This window comes from Simochromis diagramma, unplaced genomic scaffold, assembly GCF_900408965.1.
Source record: "Simochromis diagramma unplaced genomic scaffold, fSimDia1.1 OVJJ01000131.1, whole genome shotgun sequence".
In the NCBI taxonomy this organism is placed as follows: Eukaryota; Metazoa; Chordata; class Actinopteri; order Cichliformes; family Cichlidae; genus Simochromis; species Simochromis diagramma.
In genome coordinates this window covers 6,646,903-6,666,419 of record NW_024387200.1, presented here as the reverse complement: position 1 = coordinate 6,666,419, position 19,517 = coordinate 6,646,903, and the positions used below count along the sequence as shown (strand labels likewise).

The following is a 19,517-nucleotide window of genomic DNA, read 5'->3' as shown; positions in this document are numbered from 1 at the left end:
AGAATCGATAAAGAATCGAATCGTTAAAGAATCGAATCGTTAAACAGAATCGAAAATGGAATCTGAATCGTGAAAATCTTATCAATACCCATCCCTACTCTTCTGACATCTTACATTGCCCAGAGAACTGCTGCTCACTGGTCTGAAAAAGAGAAAATATCCATTCTCCATAAAGAGATGGTTGTGCAGGAAAATCCCAGTAGATCAGCTGCCTGTTCAGTGTAATTCAAATGACACCACTTCCAGGTATATGTTGCCGTTTTGACGCAAGCTTACAATAATTCGTTGCTGTCTGAATTGTTCACATGGTGTGTATACAACATAGTTATTTTTGTTTGCAGAAGGAAATCCTGGCTCTAAAGACTACCACTGACAGAAAAATATCCAAATGTGAAATGTTGCTATTTTCTGGGCGTTACCTTTGATATTTGATAGACAGGTTATTAGGCTAATTAGCTACCAGTGCCGGTTACAGCTGCAAAAGTGCGTCTTGATGACGTTAGTGTTCAGCATTACAAGGACTGTTGCAGGGTAGAGGGGCTTGTAAAGCTAATTTGTATGCTGTGGGGATTTCAGCTGTGACAGCATTCAAAACAAACACGGTAAACAAGTTTCTACTGCAAGAGGTGAGTTTTTTACAAATTCTGTGTTTGAGGTGATGCTGTAATTGTTACTTTTTAAGGTTATTGTTAGCTACTATAATCTTGTTGATTATTTAGCTATCAGTGAAATGCAATCCTTTTTTGCCATCAGTGCGGTGTTCAGCTAAATTCAGTATACGTAATGCGCTCTGACAGCATTCAGAGTAACCTTTCCATTTGTCAGATTAAGAGTGTTAATGTTGTCCTTGTGTATTTCAGTTTAAGTTCTTTAAGCTGTTCTGGCAGAAACATGCGGTTCATTTCTGTGTGATTCCTCTGCTGCTTTGACATTGCCGTGGTTTAATAGAAAATTTACAGTTTATCTTTTCAAGCTTTTGCAGAAAATCCAAATGATACCTGCATAGAGATTTAAGGAGAAACTCTTCCTGCGTCCCTCATGGACAGCAGTGTAGCTCATTGATTTCTGATACACAACAAAAGGGTCATGGGTTTTTACCTATCTAGGGAACACTTTCTTGTGTTTTTCCCTGGAGTTACAGTTTCTCCCATCATCTAAAATGATTTTTTGGTGCTGCCTATCTTAACCCTATCTGAAGAGTTTCATTTCAGAGTTGAATTGTTCTAGGAGGTGTGGAGGATGAATTTTAAACAAATGTATTCTGTTATCTTCTCTGTGTGCAGCTCCTTTTCAGATAGATGAGCTGTTATTATTGTAATTATTGTAGCATATGTGTACGCTGCTTAAAAAATTAAAGGAACACTTTGAAATCATCAATCTCAATGTGAAAAAAGTCAGGCTCAATATCCATCTTGATATGGACTGAGTGAGGTGTTAGAAACTAGGATAACATATTCTTTGATGAAAGAACTAAATTGATAGACAACCAGAAAATCAAAGAGAGGAAAAAAAGACTTTTGCTAGAATTTCATTGCAGGATCTTAAAATGGTACTCAGTAGTTAGTGTGTTCCCTGTGTTTGAATGAATGCCTGACAATGTCGGGGCCTGCTCCTAATCAGACAACAGATGGGATATGGGATTTTCTACCTGATACTTAATGGCCTGGGTTCCAATTCCCAGCGTAGAGTTTGTGCCTCCCCAAACCATCATTGATCCGCCATCAAACCGGTCATGCTGAGTGATGTTACACGCATTATAATGTTCTCCAGACATTTTCACGTCTGTCACATGTTGTGGTATTCTGGAATTCTGCAGCAAATTCCAGTTGGGATTCACAATGCCAGACAGCAAGCACCGGATAGGTCCCTCAGGCCAACCTCAAGAAGTTTATTTTTGATTGTTTGGTCAAAGACATTCACACCAGTGGCCTGCTGAAGGTTCGTTTTGTTGCTCTAGCAGTGCACAGCTGGTACCCACTCGGGGTGTGAGGAAGTTCTTTTTCAGTTTCTTAAATAGGACGTGCAAGAGAACATTTGAGGGGTTGCACCAAGGAGCAGTACATATAAAACAAATAAAGATTTTTATTTATTTATTTTTAATACCGATGGGCCAACTGACCAGCTAATGTTTAATGTTCTCGGTCTGGTCAGCTTTGCGTATGTCTAATTATGCACCAGTCCATTTCATGCATCTGTGATGCATGCCCCACAGTGGCGCAGACAAATGCTGACAACCACACACTGACATGTTGTCAGCAAGGAAGCTCTTCGCTGTGAGTAAGTCCAAAGTAAACACTGAGGGGACCACCATGAAAATGTTTATAACAACAAATCTAATCAGAAAGTTAAATCACCCTCACTCAGCTGAACCTGAATTTTTTATAGAAACAAATAAAGGTTAAGTGGCTTAAGCTAGAGCCAGCAGCCTTGGTATGAGCAAAGGATCAAAAGCATTTTATGAGGAAAATTAGGGAGATGAATGAAAAATGAGTAAAGGGTTGGTGTCCTATTGTCTCGTCACAAACATAAATAAAATAATCAAAATAACTGACATTTGTTTTGTTATCTAAATCTGTTCCACCTTCTTCTGTTTAGGAAGATAGAAAATGTCAAGTAAAGGTGGGGAACCTGTTTTCAGAGAATTATTTGTTCCTCCTTCCAGCAGCAAAATACAGTATATTCAGTTGTTTATGTAAGAGGAGAAACCTGTAACTTACTAAGGTTTGGAGGAAATTGTAAAGTTTATTAATTTCATTTCATTAAAATATGAAAAAAATAATTAGCATTGAATAAAAGTTGATTTTGGTGTCATTTATAAATCTTGGAAAGAAAATTGGAAGCTGCAAAAATCAGTACTTTGCAATGTAGTTGACCGATGCCAATGGGTGCAACTCTAATTTGCAACTTTAAATCATGTAAAGCTACTCTAATAGTCCAAGAATAAAAAATATTTAGCAGGAAAAAAGCAATAACACCCCCTTTAAAGCCTCTGCTATTAACTCCTGGTTAACCCTACCCTAGACATGAATGCACCAGCTGACATCCCTTTGACTGCTGCTCTAAAATGATCCTCACTCTAATCTGTCCTGGCATCTTTTAATGGCTTCTGATTTTTAATCTTATTAATTCTTAATTATTTCTCATCATGGGCCCACTTAGATCTGAACTGTCACATTGGCAAACTACAGCATATTAATTAAATACTATAATTGATCAGTTAAGTTTTAACGAGTGGAAGAGTCAAGCAAGAATAAATATGAGTGCTCTAAGGAGGTACCTGTGGCCCAGATCTCAATGTTGAAGTGAATGTTTTTACACGACTGCATTAATTTCTGTACTGTATGTTGACTGGTAAGATGGCACATAGAAAATTAAAATCTTGTTTGCAGTGTTACATTGACCTGGCCTTGGCATACTGCTGTCTCTAGCTGTTTCCATGTGGTCTTGTATTCCCTTGAGTGGATTATATAACCCCATTAGAGACTTTGCTGTTTCTCTGCCTGTGTAATTTACAGTTTTACACTCTTTACTCCCATTTTGCTGCCTTGTCTCTTTCATCACCTGCCGCACCTGTGAAACACTACAGAGCCCTGGGAAGCTCTTATCAATGTCTGCCATTTCCCACAGGAGTTGGTAATGAATGTGGGAACTTGAGCCAGTTGAAATGGAGCGTCTTCCCATGGGGAGGGCTTAAGTTTTAATTAGCAAAGTTAATAGGGCAGAATGGGATCAACACAGTGAAAGACAGAGATGCAAAGGAAGAGTCTTTCTTTGTGCCTAATGAGACTCCTGAATCGCGTTGATGTAGCCAAAGAAAAAGGTTTATTTGAAGGCAGCAGCACACGTCTTCACCCTTTTATAGTAGAATCAAAAGCCTTATACAAACCAAAGGTAATCTCTCTCAGGATGGTGGCTTTTATGCTTGCGTAGCTCTCCCTTTGGAGAGTGTGAACTTGAATTAATCTGAATTAAATCTACCTTAATTTCAGATGATTACTCACTTGAGCTCCACCACAGCCAGTGCTATCAATTAGATAACCTGTTTAAGCTAGATTGTATTACACTGTGACCTATGTTGCCAACACTCATTACTACGGTTCAGAGTGGGCAAGGGACCAGCATCAGTTACATAAGAGCTGTTTTTCAGCTGATGGCTATGTTCCCTGCTTTTAATGATTTATAACCTACTAGTGAGCATTCGTGCAGCTCCACCTGTGTGTTGCTGAGCAAGGACAGCCTCGAGTTCTTCAACATCTCTAACCTCTTAATGGCAGTTCTGTCCTTGTTTGATTCCTACTTGCATATAGAAGTAAGCAGAAAACTTTTAAAGTGAAGTTTGCCACTAGAAGTACAATAAGAGGAAGCAATAGGAGACCAATTCAGTGATACTAGCAGCAAGAGGCTGATATCCCTTAATTTGAAAAGAATGAAAGGAGTGTTGAAGAATTTGAGAGAATTTGTGATGGTGCAGGGCAAAAGGGTTTGTTAGGTGGGTGAAATTGTAGCTAAGGGCATTGGGAGATACTATCAAGAAGGAAGCTGAGATTGTGTGTGGATGAGTGTTTGTTATCTTAAATCGCAAGGTGGAAGTCTTTCTCTGAGCCCTATGAAATGCCTTCAAATTATTCCAAAAAGCACTAAAAACATTTACATGTGATCACAAGCATACCATTACAGTATAATCCAACATAACATCAGAATGCAGCATTTTTGACATGACTCCTCATACTCTTTTTTTTTTTTTCCTACCCAATCTCTCTCTGTTTTTTTAGGGTTGTGGTTGTAAATCAGCAGGGGCCTCACCATGGAGCAGGAGAAGAATGATGGGATAAACAAAGACACAGTCCTTCCACTTCCAATTCAGCAGAATAGACCCGCTGTAAGAACTGCCTGCATGTCTCTCTCTCACTGTCATCTCCCACTTACTCCACGGGCACTAATCTCAAAAGCTTTGTTCTTCACAATCACGAGAGAACATGCGTGGCCCCTTGTGTTTAATTCTGTTTGATGTGGCAAATCAGTGGATGTGATGCATCAGTGAGTCATACATGCCCGTCAACAAATGAATATAATTTTTAAAGGAATACTGACGTTATGGTAAATATGCCTATGTATTCCATTGCACTGAAATGAGGACGTCTATACTGTACCATTTTCACATCTGACTTTTTGTGTTAGGTATTCAGGTGGATTAGCTGTAGCGATTAGCGTAGATCGGCATAAAGACTGAGAGGAAGAGGAAATCGTTAACAAGCATTCAAAAAGGATTTAAACTTCGTAGTATGTATTATCTGTACAGAGAAATTAAAAGCAGTGGTTTGAAAAGGATACATTTAGTCGCAGTATTTGCTACTAATTTGTTCCCTATAGATTTCCAGAAATGCCGATTTCTACAGGTGTCATTTTGAATGTTTTTAAGTCACACAAAATATATATCTAATATAATCTATATTTGGTATGACCATATTTATTCTTCAACAAAGCCTGAACTTTCTTAGGCAAGCTCTCTTGTAATTTCTTCAAGTAGTCTTCAGGAATAATTCTCCGGGCTTCTCGAAGAACATCCAAAGCTCTTTTTTTGGATGCTGGCTGCCTTTTGTTCCTGTCTGTATAAAGATGATCGCACACTTCTTTAATAATGTTGAGATTTGGGCCTTGGAGAGGCCAATCCATGACTCATAGTTTGTGTTTTTCTATCTAGGTATGCTTTTACTGCATTGGCATTTTGTTTGGGGTCATTGTCATATTAGAAAGAAAGAAAAGCTGTTGCCAATCTGATTGGCTAGAGTGGCAGGGTGAAATGTAAAATTATCTCAGAAAGTCAAGAGTTTTTCACAGTGCTCTGTCGTGCGTCCTTCGACTTTGTGGATATGAATGTTGCTATTGAAATGAAAACAATACTTTTATAATATTTTTATAAGGTGTTTTTAGGATTCTGGGCGCATAAATGCTACAAATGGGTCATTTTTAGCGCATTGGTTGGTGGTTGCCAGGCAACACAATGACGTCAAACTATCTGATCTTGATATAACCCTTCAGGGGCCTAAGATGTACCTGTGTGCCAGCTCCTAGCTGTGTAGGTGGACTTGGCGGGCCAACTCAGACAGATTTCATGTTGCATAGTAAGAGTTTGGGGTTTTCTGCTAAAGACGAAGTAAGCAAGCAGGATTGTTGCTCAGCTCAAACAAATCATGAGTTTAGCCGTAGAAAACTCTCCTCAAGTCTTACAGATCTTTTAAAATTTAAATTTTACAATTTTGACAACAAGTATTGAGCTGCCAAAGTGAACAGCAAAGGCGAGTCGGGCTCTTGGCGCTGAAATATCTCTATGGCTCTAAATCAGTAGTGTCCAACATCAGCCCGCCAAAGACGACAATCTGGCCCACTGAACAGCTTCGGAAAACGCGACATAGCTTTTAGACTTTTAGCTGTATTTTTAAAAGCTGATAAAGCAGAATCTATGCAGGATACAGATGACCAGGGTTAGAATCTGTTCTGGTCTTGGATGCATTTTGCTGGCATGATTTTATCCCCTAAGAGCCCCTGAGAAAGTAAAGAAAATATTTTGGGATGACCAAATCAGTACTCACCTTAATCTAAAAAAAGCTGTTGTGGAAGAACAGAAGTTCTTTCAAGTTAGCATGCAGATCTAACCCAAAGTCACTGGAAAAATGCAGCTGCAGTTTTTGTTACACAGCGGGGTGACAGAAAACACTGAGCTGTTTCACACACTTTTTGCCTCATAAATATCTTTGTATAACTTCCTTAAATAGGTAAACAACAGTCTAATGTTTTCATTTTTGTGAGTTGATTTTTAAGTTTTCAGGATATAATAATGCACAAATAGAGAAAATTCCCCCTGATATGTAGAAGCCGAATAAACTTTTTTTTTTTGCCCTCCTTATTGCATGACTCTGATGGTACATTGAAAGATTTTGTTTTGAAAGCATCACTACTTTAATTATTTCTATTCCCTGTCGAGTTTCCAAACACCACAGCTTATGAATGCAAAGCTTTGTGGCAGCTGAATAGCTCTGTGATCAGACTTCACAGCAGCATCTGAATGCACCACCAGGAGGGATTCATAGATCACCCCATGATTTTAAAACTCCATTAAAACTCACAAAATTACAACAAAATTAAGTGACTCTAATCAAATCCAATGCACACGTGTTCCTTTTATGTAGCTTTTACTATATTGAGCAAGTTTCAAGGCCTTGAAACTTTCAGCAAAACTGAAATGAGCTAAAACTTTAAAGTGATGTCATGCCCAATAAGTCCACTCACATACATTAAAAAACAAAATTCCTCACCAGGAAAGTGGTGATCACATAGCACAAACCGTGCCAGCACAATGTAAAATCCCCTTCCTGTCTGGATCCGGGACTTTCATTCATCTCTTGTTATGTACAACACTCTTTGCCCACATTACTCCTGTCCTTGCTGATCTGCACTGGTTGCCTGTCAAATATCGTATTCAATTTAAAATTTTGTTGTTTACTTTTAAAATTACCAATAACACTGCACCAAGCTATCTTAAGGAACTTTTAAACCCATATGCTCCTGCTAGGGCTTTAAGGTCATCCTCACAGTTACTGTTGGTTCAGCCCAGATCTCGACTGAAATCTAGAGGTGATCGATCGTTTGCTCTAGTTGCACCGGAGCTGTGGAACAATCTGTGGAACAATCTCCCGATTGGCATCCGGGCGTCTGATTCTATTCATTCTTTTAAATCACGGCTAAAAACATATCTTTTTAAACTTGCCTTTTCTACCAGTTAAATGCTGGCTTGCTTGCAGTGACCTATTGACCTATTGTATTAAATTCTCTGCTATCTTTTCATTATTGGTGTCTTTTATCATGGTGGTACAGTCTTACCTTGCTATAGCAGAAGAACAGAACTACAAAATAATAATCCAGAAAATTAATGACATATCATGGGCATCAGATCCAGATCGAAGCATTTCTACCTTCTCCTTGGAATGAGCAGACATAAGTGCGTAACTCTGGTCATCGAGCTGGGCCAGCTTATTTACACACAGGTTTAGCCTGATAATCTGCATGCCTCTCATTTTTTTGGTCTACCTCTTTTCTTTGTACTTTTCCCCTGAACGAGTATGGCCCTTTAAATTATTGATAGTTCGATCCAAACTTTCATGATCATAAGGTTTTGTCTTTAAATTAACCTTATCTGCCAGTCAGCTGCTCTCTTTTCTGGAATCCATCATCATTCAACTTGGAGAAAGTGTCATTGATCTTCGGAGATTGATTAGATCTTTTTTTTTCCAAAGCCAGGCGATCACTCTGAATCCTGATCAACACAACACATCGAGCATGATAATCAGTCAGTTGGCGTGTTTTATTGTACTGTACTGCAAATATTTGAACACCTGACCAGCAGTCAGCTTGCTCGGGGAGGCCTGTAGTGTGGTTGATTAGTATACAGTACACAGCCTGGCTTGTTGAGCACATGAGCTGTTTGTTTGATTTGCACAGGGAGCGTCTGATACAGGGGCTCACATGGGAACTGTATTAATATTTACTGCACTGCTAGTAATGGCGTGCCGATATGAATTCAGAGTTAAACCAATCAAAGAGACAGAAAAAAATTCACAAGCTCAAAAGACATCAGGGTGCAACAAATTAAAGTCAAATAAGATAAGAAACATTAGTTTTAGCTTTATGTACGTAATATCATGGCAGTTGAGTGTTATTTCAAAAAGTGGATGTGGTTGTGGTTTTTCTGCATGTGACATCCTGTTTGTGTTGTCTGTTTTGTGTTTCTTCCCAGCTGTCATGTGGATTAAAGATCAGGAAAATGATGAAAACTGTGCCTCCTTGTTTGGGGAAGTTCAGGCCAGTTGTGGGCCAGTGCTGCCACCAGTGCACCCCAGACAGTCTGGTGAGTGTGCAGAGTAATTATGGATCTCTTTCACTGAGAGAAAAATGCTGACTTTATATGGCACGCAAAGGTTGTGAGTATAAAGATCCTCTTGTAGCTATCCCCATTCACATAGTATCCTTCAGCTATAGCCTTTTTTTATACAGTAAATTGGATTGTGCCCCACACAGCCCATTCGTGGTTGATGTTGACATTCAGGTCATCTATCTTTATCTGTTTTTGTCATTGCTTAGAGCAAGAAGCTTGGACAAAACTATTCCCTTGGTTTCCACAACCTGCTGAGTGTCAATGAGACACAAACCAGGTAGTATGAGAATCCACCACATTCGGGCAAAGCCACACAAATTTATTTGGTCCCAGCGCTCTCACTCATGCTCATTTCTTTGAATTGTATGCAGGTATCGAGGCTGGCTGGTGCGGAGGGTGTGCTGTGCCCTGTTTGTGAGTGGGTGCAAGGTTTACGGCAGTCCTGTTAGCGGCAGGCTTGAGCGAGTCTGTCAGAGTCACAGGTACCTGAGGAGAAAGAGAGGGAGGATGACAGGAGTAGAGATGCTGGAGGAGAGTAAATAAATGATAGGCAGAGATAGAGAAAATGAAACGGGTTCCTGCAGTTCTGCAGAGAGAGAATGAGAAAGGACTAGTGGAGATAAGACAAAGACATGCAAAGAACAGAAAAGTAAGGCTATCTCAGTCTATAAAGAGTGAACGAAGAAAGATGGGATAACTTGAGGAGAGGTTTCTATCTCTGTCACTGTTCCTCAGTTTGAAGCTGTTGTTGTCCCTCCTCCTGTGTAATTGAGTTTAACCTTTATGTAACCTCAGGGATGGTGTTGTTGTCTTACTGGAAGGCTGGTGTTTGTCTAAGTGTAGCACAAATGAAGCTTTGTTCCGTATTAACCCTGCTGTCCTGTGACCATGTGTTTCAGGATGAAGAAGGCGCTCACAGCAGAGCACAAAGCACCTGAGGGGGGAGACGGCCACGGGCAGCTAGATTGTCTCTCACCATTCCACCCCCTCATTAACACCTGCATCTCCTCTGGCGTCTTAAGGTTTGTTTATGTGTGCATGAGTCGATTGGGGGGGAAAAAGCTAGGTTCAAAGATGGTTGTTTGTGTGTATTTACTAATACATCACATTTGCATATTGATTCAGAGCTGTGCTGTGAGACCTTTCATTTAGAAATAACGAGTGAGATGTATCATATCGGTGTGCCTGAAGCAAAAATAGAGTTGCAGTCTGCAGCGATTTCTTTTAATGATTTTTTTTAATCTTTTGATGCAGAAAAGATGAGCCTTTTGATGATATAACGATTCTAAAAGATTTTCACATCTTAATTTATGAGAAATTCCTATTTTATTCTCATTCATTTGCTGCTACTCCATAATGGCTAAGGAGTTAATTTTATGTATTTTCAACATTAAAGCAACATTGCTTTTCTAAAATGTAATTTAGGTCTATACGACTGCTTATCCATATGCATTGTTGTGATGCAAGTTGCTCAGTTTTAGAGATATTGCCTTTTCTTGAATATAACAGAACTAGGTGGCTTCTTTTTTGTGATGCTCAAAGTGCCAAAAAATACATTTTTTTAAAAAACTCAGCAGTGACGGCTGTTTTTTCAAATGTTATGGCCAGGTTACAAAAAATATAGTGCAAAATTGTGCAGTTTCATGGAAGAATTTTTTCTTTTGTCCTCTCTGCATCTGCCAACTAAAAGATGCGTGCGGCGTCTTTTATTTGGAGGACACGATCGTTACTGACTTTTTTTCACAAGCCTCTCATCATGGGTAGATGCTCATTTTCTTCTGCGCAGTGATACAGTAAACGGGCGTAATTTGGTATAAAGAAAATAGTTCCTGCATGAAACTTTCTCTACTTTCATGAACGTGATGTTGATGCTGAGTTTTCAAATGTTTCCCCAAGTAACAAAATAGATTAATTGAGATTTATTCCCATTGTAATCAAGAGAAGCAGTATAAGAGAGAGACTGCATTTCAACAAATCCTGAATGGAAATCTAGGATTTGTTGGGCTTTGGAGAATTCTGTAATGGCAAAAATTATGTTTTTTTTGTTCCTGCCCTCAAAGAGCCAGTCAAGAGCCGGGCAGGAAACTGAGTTATTGCGGTTTCTGAATTTCTGCCCACACACAGTAAAAATACACCACAGTTTTAACTTTGGTTGTGCTGTATACATACTTGTTTTTGACCCATTCTGTGGTCAATAACCTTCTCTTTTGCAGTAAATGTATAAGATCTGGATTCTTTAACTTTTTTAAAAATGACATTATCGCCATTGTTTTTCTTGTGACATTACCAATAAGTTTGATGTGTCACATTTCCTATTGGAAAAACAAAAGTTGTATCCAAGATGGCCGACTTCTAAATGGCCGCCATGGTCACCACCCATCTTGAGGAGTTTGCCCCCTCACATATACTAATGTGCCACAAACAGGACTTTAATATCACCAACCATTCCCATTTTATTATGGTGTATCCATATAAATGGCCCACCCTGTATTACTAAGATGACTGGCGAGTGACAAGACTTGCCTGTAGAAGGACTTTGATGGAAGGCAGACATGTCCACAGCTAATATCTCCAAAACTGGGCATTCCAAAATAAAATGACTAAAAAAAAGAGCCATCTAAAAAATATCAGGTCAACTGTCCCTTTAAAGCCTCGACAACACCAAAGCCACCCATCAACTGATCCTGCCAACAAGTATCATTTGTGCACTCAAGGTCTTTAAAGCTTTTTCTCATTTTCATTGAGGGTCTATTCTGTCTAAAAACTATTAAAAACACATTAATGAGCCATTTGCTGAATGTTTTTTAATGACAATGAGCATTAACAATGTTGCATCAATTGAACTTAGACCGTCCTTGTGCTTTGTAGGTTTACTGTGCATCAGTGTTGAAGAATAGTCCCCAACAAGCATGGAGAAATTAATTAAAAAGCCTCTTTTAAAGTGACGTGGCCATTCATGAGTCACTTTTACATCTTTCATTACATAGATGGACTGAATAAGTGAAAAATGTTAAGAGCTTAACTAACACATTGTTGGCTTTAGTGTTTTTGCAGTATTAGTTGGCGATACCCAAAAAACCCACAGCTGTGGTTGCTATGACGAACAGACCAATCACAGGGGGAGGAAACATAGCTCTTATGAATATGAATTAGCAACAAAACAGCCCAAGATAATTGCCAGATTCATTAAAAAAAATTCATTTCAGTAATTATGTTTATTTATGTATTTTTTTTTTTACATAAATAAACAGCAGAAAAAGCAGAATTTGAGGCTCAGGGTTTCGGATTTCTGTCTTACAAGAATGTTCTACATTTTTGTACACAGGATTGTTTTAAGAATTTTTACTGGAAAAAATTGGAATAGTCAGCTGTCAGTGGAGATATGTAGATATCACAAATTCCTACTTCTTTTTGGTCACTCAGGGGAAGAACAATAGGCTTTCCAAACCCTAAATTGTGTTGAAGAGACAAACAGAAATGCTTATGTGCTACTGTAAGACAGCTCAAAGCTTCTTGTGTGACTGCTTACAGATGAATGCCTTTCTAGCTGTCAATCATCATGCTCTTCAAGATGACTGACAGCTGTTTGAGACACAAACTTGTCCACGGCCAGTGGACGGCATGTTTTTGATCTCTGCACTAAGTTGTATTTAAATTGAAATTGGATCTTATGACTCTATCATCTCTTGGGACCATGTTTCTGTAGCCTCAGATAGTGTCAGAAATTCTTCAAGTGTCTAGTGAAATGAAGTGGAAACTTTATTTTTTTTCTGAAGAAACTTTTTGACTGTCTTGAAGTTTAAGAAATCTCTTCGAAATCCAATTTCTCCTCACTTCCTCAGTCTCCCTCATTTATAGACTTTGTCTCTATCTACATCTGTCATCCTCTCACACTTGCTGTTTTATTGCTTACTGATTCACTTCTTTCCTATGTCATCATTTTTTTATCTCCATCCTTTTCCCCCACTTTCTCTTGCCCCCACCTGTCTCATTTACATAGTATCACATTTAACACTGTCCTTTCCTCCCGTTTTGTACTAAACTGTTTCCTAAATTATATTATTGGTGATTATTTCTCTTACCTTCATTTGTCTATTACGGCCTTGTGTGCATCTCTTGTCATTAACTTTTTCATCTCTTCTTTCTATACATCCCTCCACCCACTATCCTCTTTTGACTAGATTCGTATGCTGGGCGATGCTGAAGATGTTTGCTTCTGTGTTCGGCAGCATTCAAGTTAACCTCAACCATCTGTCGGCTTTACACAGAGCCTCACAAGAGGTACAAATGTCTATAAATACACACACACCTTTGTAGATTAAATATCTGCTATGCTGAAGGGTGTCTCTTGCTGCAAAAAATGGAAAGTACACTGTGTGTTTGCACAGTGTTGATACTGGGAGGTTTTGGCTTCACATTAGGCTGTGCTCTGACATCTATTGAGATGGTAAACAAGCTGCCGCCCCATTTGTAAACACATCTACTCCAAAAGATTTCAAGGTAAACAGAAATGTGAGAATATATTCGGTAAGGTGAAGTAAACAGATCTAATTGTCTGGAATCTTTTGAAAGTTGAGGTTTCTCCTGCTTGCCTTTTTATGTGTAATTATTTTCTTTTTCTCCTAACAAACTTCACACTCTAATTACATGGTTGACTAAATAAACAGAAGTAAATAACTCTGAATCAGGCTTAAAATGGGCATGAATGATTTCAGTGAGCGAGGTCTTCAGCTTTGTTATCGCTGAAATGTTGTGTGTGTCTAAAGTTGTTTTCACACATAAACTCTGGAAAACGTCAGTACATTCAGGATGTTGTGTGAAGTTGTGCTTTCTCACATGCAGTGCATGTGAAAACAGCTTCAGCTAACAGAAAACCTCAAATGTTATTCTTATGATTTCTAATGGTTTTCAAATACTCTGCTGTGAAAAATTAAGTTAATGTGACTTTTAAAAGTAAAAGTCGCACATCCAGTCCTGATGAATAAAATACTCAAGTTGGAAAGTGTTTCTGAAATACAATAAGTAATTCACTGTGACATAACTGCAGTCAGTGGAAAACAAAAATCTTCAATCCAGTGAGGACGGATTCAACAAAGATCAAAGTTCACAATTTAAATCACACGCTGATGTGACTTGCATCTTCAGATGGCTCAGTTATTTTTTTGACACCCATGTGTCTGTATGCACATTAGGGTGGGTGTTGCTCAGGAGTAAGGTTGGTGGTTCGATCCCTGGCTGCTCCAGCCTGCATGCCAAATATTCTTGGGCAAGATACTAACACCAAGTTCCTCTCTGATGCATCCATCAAAGTATTAATGTGTGTGAATGTTAGATAGGAAGCATTTAATCATAGAAAAAAGAAGTGCTTGTGTGAATAGGTCTTAATGGGTGAATGAGGTGTGTTGTATAAAGTGCTTTGAGTGCTCCGGGAGAGCAGAAAAGTGCTATATAAGAATCAGTCCATTTACATCCAACAACATCTGGACTCCTGATAAGACAGCAGATGTTGTTCTGGGGATTTCTTCCCAGATTTGGATCTGAATAGCTGATGGTGCTATTTCTGTGCCAGAGCTTCTCAACTGGATTCAGGTATGAAGAGCCTGAGAACCCCTCAGTAATATGAGTGCTTTTGTCATTCAAGCACTAACTACACTGACCCATTGCCAAACCAGTCTTGCTGAATGATATATTGCAGGCAGCTTAACATTGTCTTTAGACTCTTTCACATCTGGTGTTTTTTGGTAGATGTGAGCACAGGTCCTGCTGAATGATGTCAGGCCCTCATGCCACCCTTGTGCAGTCTGTTTCTGACAGTTTGGTCAGAAACATGCTCATAAGTAACCCACTGGTAATGATTTTCTTCAGGGCTGCAGTGATATTTTTCTTGTACCTGTGTCCTGGTATCTCCTTCACACTCTACAGACTGATGTTGGGAGACACAGTAAACCACATTGGATGTGCCATTACTGAGGAGCTCAACTACCTGTGACACCTAATTGGTTTGCAGGTAGAAGTAGTGACAAGGAGACCAGTGAAAAGCAAAACTAGAGAAAAATTAGACAGCAGCAATAAGACGAGGCCCCCCTCCCTTTCTGAGGGTTGCCTTGTCATTGCTTCTCCAGTGAAGGTGAAATGGATTCAGATTTGTGTTTATGACTTTGTATTAAACAGTGATGATCAAGTGTTTCTTTAATATTTTTGAGCAGTGTAATTGTCAGGATATATCAAGGGTTATTTCTGCAGGGATTGTGTACAAAATCAATTTAAATCTTGTTTAGTCCCATTGTCTAAATCTTTACCAATTTATTCATCCATAAACTGTTTCATGACAAACCTGAAAATCTCTCATTTTCTGTGTTATTGAGGCAAGTTGGGTTACAGCGTGACCTCACTGAACTGTTTGAACCACTGCATACTGGCTGTAGTTACAACCAAATTCATATAAAATAATTTCAGGTGTAACCCAGTTATTGTGTCTTTCACTACATTAAAAAAACTAATAAAACAAAGAATAAATATATCTTTTATCATGAGTTTATGAAAACTACCAATGCTCAGGCTGTTTATGTGTTTTAATTCTTTTATTGCAAAGCGCTTTTTGCTGTAGCGACAATATCGCGTGCACAGAAGTGCCATCGTGTTTTATCTCTCTGCTTTGACTTCACTCGATATATAATTGAGTTTGCGATAGTAGCTCTTCATTTCCATGTCCATAATGGAAAAAATCACTAATGCTACTCGAAAGATAAGGGACCGCAAAGCAAATAATAGAGCTGTTGTTGACACTGGGAAAACAAAGTTGCGCTGTCAACTTCTACAATCAATCCAGCCATTCAGGCATACTCACCACCTATACTTGAACTGTGGCTGCATCTTTAAATACTTGAATGTTGACCTCACACATTTTTCACTGTGTCTTTGCTAGTTTTAAAACATAAAATAAATTTTTCTTCATTGCTTCCTGTTTCCTTTGTGTGGCTTGATCAAAAGCTGATTTAATCTAAGGTCACGGATTCGCTCCTTAATCTGTGCGTCACCTCTGCACAATCCGTGTTTGTTTGATGTAATGAATTACAATGTGAGGAATTTTGTTTATCAGAAGCTTCTTCTGTTCTCTAATTCAGGGATCTCTGCTGGTTTATGTGTACGTGCGTCAGAGCGCCGTGGACTGCGCTCTCATCCCTCTCGTGCTCTTCTATCACAGCCTCAGAGTCCCGTACACGGTTTGTCCTCTCCAAATTAAGAACGCCTCCCTAAGGTACATTCATACACACAAACACACACACAAACTAAATAAGGTGCTGTGTTTATCACTTTTATTCACGCTACTATTTTTGAGCTGGGCAGTTTTATTTCAAACAGTGAAAATGTGCATGAATGACTTTATGCACATTTTCTTTGATTAAACTAGTGTTTGAGTTATGCTGTGCTTTGTTTATCCTGCAGATCAATCCTGCAGAAAGTAGGTGTAGTCCTCCTGCCACCCTCTGCACCTACTGAGGAGGATGCTGAGATGGACACGTTGTACCAGTCTGTCATGACTGCTGTAAGTTAGAAATAAGAAGGGTTAGTATATAAGAGTTCCTAGGTCTGGTGATTTTCATACTTTATTTTAAGGAAAAGGAATTGGTCCTTATATCAGACATCAAACTTCCGCTTGACTGCTTTAACAAGCAATTGCCGTGGTTCTGAGAGGCTTTATTTAAGTTAAATGGAAACATCAGGACATTAACAGGCACAAGCTGTGCCACACATGAGCTGGCATAGTGTTAAAGTAAACAGATGCAAACCTCATTCTAGCACATAAAAAAGGGAGATACTGACATTTGTGTTCCCTAAATGTCATAGCAGACCAGGAAATAGCTGCTGAGATTTTTAATTTTCTACCCATTTTTTTCCCTAACTTGGGCAAATATTGCCTGTTTGTAGTCTAACCCAGTGTAATTAAAGGGGACCTTTTTTGCTCTTTTCCAGCTCCATATGTTTTATTCTTAGACTGAACTGGAGAAGATCTGTATGATTTACAGCTGAGTCTTATTTATCTTACGATGGGTATTGATACATCTCCTCTGGTGAGGAGTGTAACAGCATATTCACTTAGTGGCAACTTGAAAGGATCAGATGTTGGGTACCCTGTGGTCATAAAGGGATTGACATGGTCAGCATTTACACAATGACAAATTGGTCCTAAAGGACACAAAGTTTTGTTAACAATATCCCCCACGTCATTACACCATCACCATCATCCTGAACTGTTGATAGCAGGGAGGATGGATCCATTCCTTTGTGCTCTTTACACCAAATTCTGACCCAACCGCAGCAGAAATCAGAACTCATCAGATCAGGCAGTGTTTTTCCAATCTTCTATTGCCCAATTTTGGCTGAGAATTATTCCTGTTCTTAGCTGACAGAATTCTTCTGTAGCACATCTGCTTGGAGCTTTGACGTGTTGTGCTTTCAGTAATCTTCCATTGTATCATAATGTATCATGTAGACATGGCCAAGATCATCTTGGCCATGTCTACATGCCTAAATGCATTGATTTGCTAGCATGCGACTGGTTGATATAGATAATTGCATTAAAAAGCAGTTGAGCAGTTATACCTAATAAAGTGACCAGTCAGTGTGAATTTAAACAGATTCTGTTTAGGTGACTTCTGCAGCACACCAGCATCAGGACAGTTTACCACTTGGGTCACAATATGCAAATGTCCAATTTTATGGGCAACTACTAATTGAGGTTAGAGGCACAAATTTTTCTGTGCCACAAGTCATAAAAAAGTTCTCCTGGTACAAATTCCTCATTAGCGCTATATGTGAAAGTTAAAATGACACACTGAGCCCTGAATTCGAAATCATGTTGCTAATGCATTTTGATGAAAAATAAATCCTAGACAGCAGGTAATTATATAAAATTAGAAGGTAAACAAAAATTCCCATCTTTGTAATTTTGCTGCTTAGTGTATGTGCATTCATTTAAATTCATACTCACAGACACGCAGGGACTTTTCATTGCACTACATGGCGGATTGTTATCACAGTCAGCTCCCCAATCAGAATGCAGCCTGCCACCCTACCATCTCATCCTACTTTCCATTCATTCTCAGAATTACAAAGTAGCTTCAGTCTTTGCTAAAGATATTGCAGCTCTGGAAGTTGGCTAGAGTGACAAAGCCATAAGAACGAGGGTGGGGAAATATGAAGAGCATTGGTAGTTTAAATCAGGAGCTTGACAGGTCGGTTATCTGGGAGATATTCGTGGTGTGTATTGTTTTCTCCCACATCTTGCATCTTTTATGGTTTCCTCAAGTGCCTGTCTAAGTGCCTCAGTTATTTATTTTTTTACCAGTAATCATCAGCATCTATTTATTCTTAATATCTGTTTATATCTAAGGAGCCAGCCGCTTTGTGATCTGTATCAGTTTACCTAAAGCCACATTTCATTTAAAGGCGCTACTGCCTTTACTAAGATCAATATTGTGTTATACAGTTCAATAAAACAGCTCAGTCTGACGTCAGTATACAGAGACTACAGCTAAAGTGAAACATAAACAGCCTGTTTATGAATTGATGCTGTGAGATGTTTTATTACTTTGTTTGTTTTCAGTTGCGCTTCAAGTGAGAAAGCATATTTGTTTTGCGTGAGAAGGCAGGCTTGTTTATTGCTTGTATTTCAGTGTTAATAGACCTTTATTGTTTATTGAGTGTAGGCCTGTTTAGCTGCTGTTCAATGGTAATTGAATTTCTGTTGTCTGTAAGGGGGAAACAGGATTTGGGGTGAGGGAAGTATCTCTGAATGTCATTAAGTGCCCCCCACAGTCCCGCTTTATCTCTGCTCTTTATCCTGCCTGCTTCCTGCATTTTGACTTGACTTTCCTCCACATTCTGCCTCTGGACTTTTTTTTTTAATGTTTCCTCCATCTTCTGGTTTGCATTATTGCTTATGTGTCTTTTCAAAATGCATTGTAGGCGTTTATGTTAATTGTTCTCTGACTCCCAGGATTTTTCACACCTCTGTCTTTGCCATCTTTCTCTCCTCAGCTGGTACGTGAGCTGCTACATGAGGGCCAGGCAATAAGTATTGGTGTGTCAGAGAGGTCTGGCCTGGGTGGCCAGTGGCTGGCTCGCATCAGGCAGCTCATCAAAGAGGGATCTGTCCCCGACGTCAGTCTGGTCCCCGTGGGCATCTCGTACGATTGTGTACCCAAGACCTACATTCAGGTGGATGTGTGTAAACAAACACTTGCAAGCGCACACACACTTAATAGGATCCATCTGTAACTGTTCTGTCCTCAGGAACAAGTGAACAGGTTTGCTTTAGTGCTGTGTTTTCAAACTGCAAAAAGGAGAAAGAACATGAGGAAGAAATACTGCATATGGTGAAAGGAACAGGTGCTTGCCAGTGTTATAAAAACAACAGGAAATTAGTTATTGCAGTCTGTGCCATTTTTTTGGCTCGCTTATCAACACGACCAACAGTTGGAGCGACAGCAGTTACTTTGACATACAGCTCATGGAGGCAATCAACATGCAAACACTTTTTAAGATACAACTGAGTGAATGTGAACACAAAGACCTTTCACACACA

General features: G+C 39.1%; 1 protein-coding gene across 12 annotated transcripts in view; it reads left to right on the top strand.

Moving 5' to 3' along the window:
- Positions 1-19,517, top strand: part of gpat2 (glycerol-3-phosphate acyltransferase 2, mitochondrial) — a 168,480-nt gene that overhangs the window by 121,201 nt on the left and 27,762 nt on the right. For 6 of the 12 annotated variants that reach the window (XM_040050513.1, XM_040050508.1, XM_040050507.1 and 3 more), the window contains 9 exons: positions 4,773-4,879; positions 8,792-8,902; positions 9,136-9,206; positions 9,301-9,411; positions 9,829-9,951; positions 13,111-13,210; positions 16,054-16,187; positions 16,376-16,475; positions 18,971-19,156. In XM_040050513.1, coding sequence (XP_039906447.1) covers positions 4,805-4,879; positions 8,792-8,902; positions 9,136-9,206; positions 9,301-9,411; positions 9,829-9,951; positions 13,111-13,210; positions 16,054-16,187; positions 16,376-16,475; positions 18,971-19,156 — 1,011 coding nt within the window. In that variant the 5' untranslated portion in view covers positions 4,773-4,804. Of the gene's footprint in view, positions 1-162; positions 247-4,772; positions 4,880-8,791; positions 8,903-9,135; positions 9,207-9,300; positions 9,412-9,828; positions 9,952-13,110; positions 13,211-16,053; positions 16,188-16,375; positions 16,476-18,970; positions 19,157-19,517 lie in introns of those variants that run through there. The other 6 variants (XM_040050517.1, XM_040050516.1, XM_040050518.1 and 3 more) reach the window with 3 other exon arrangements.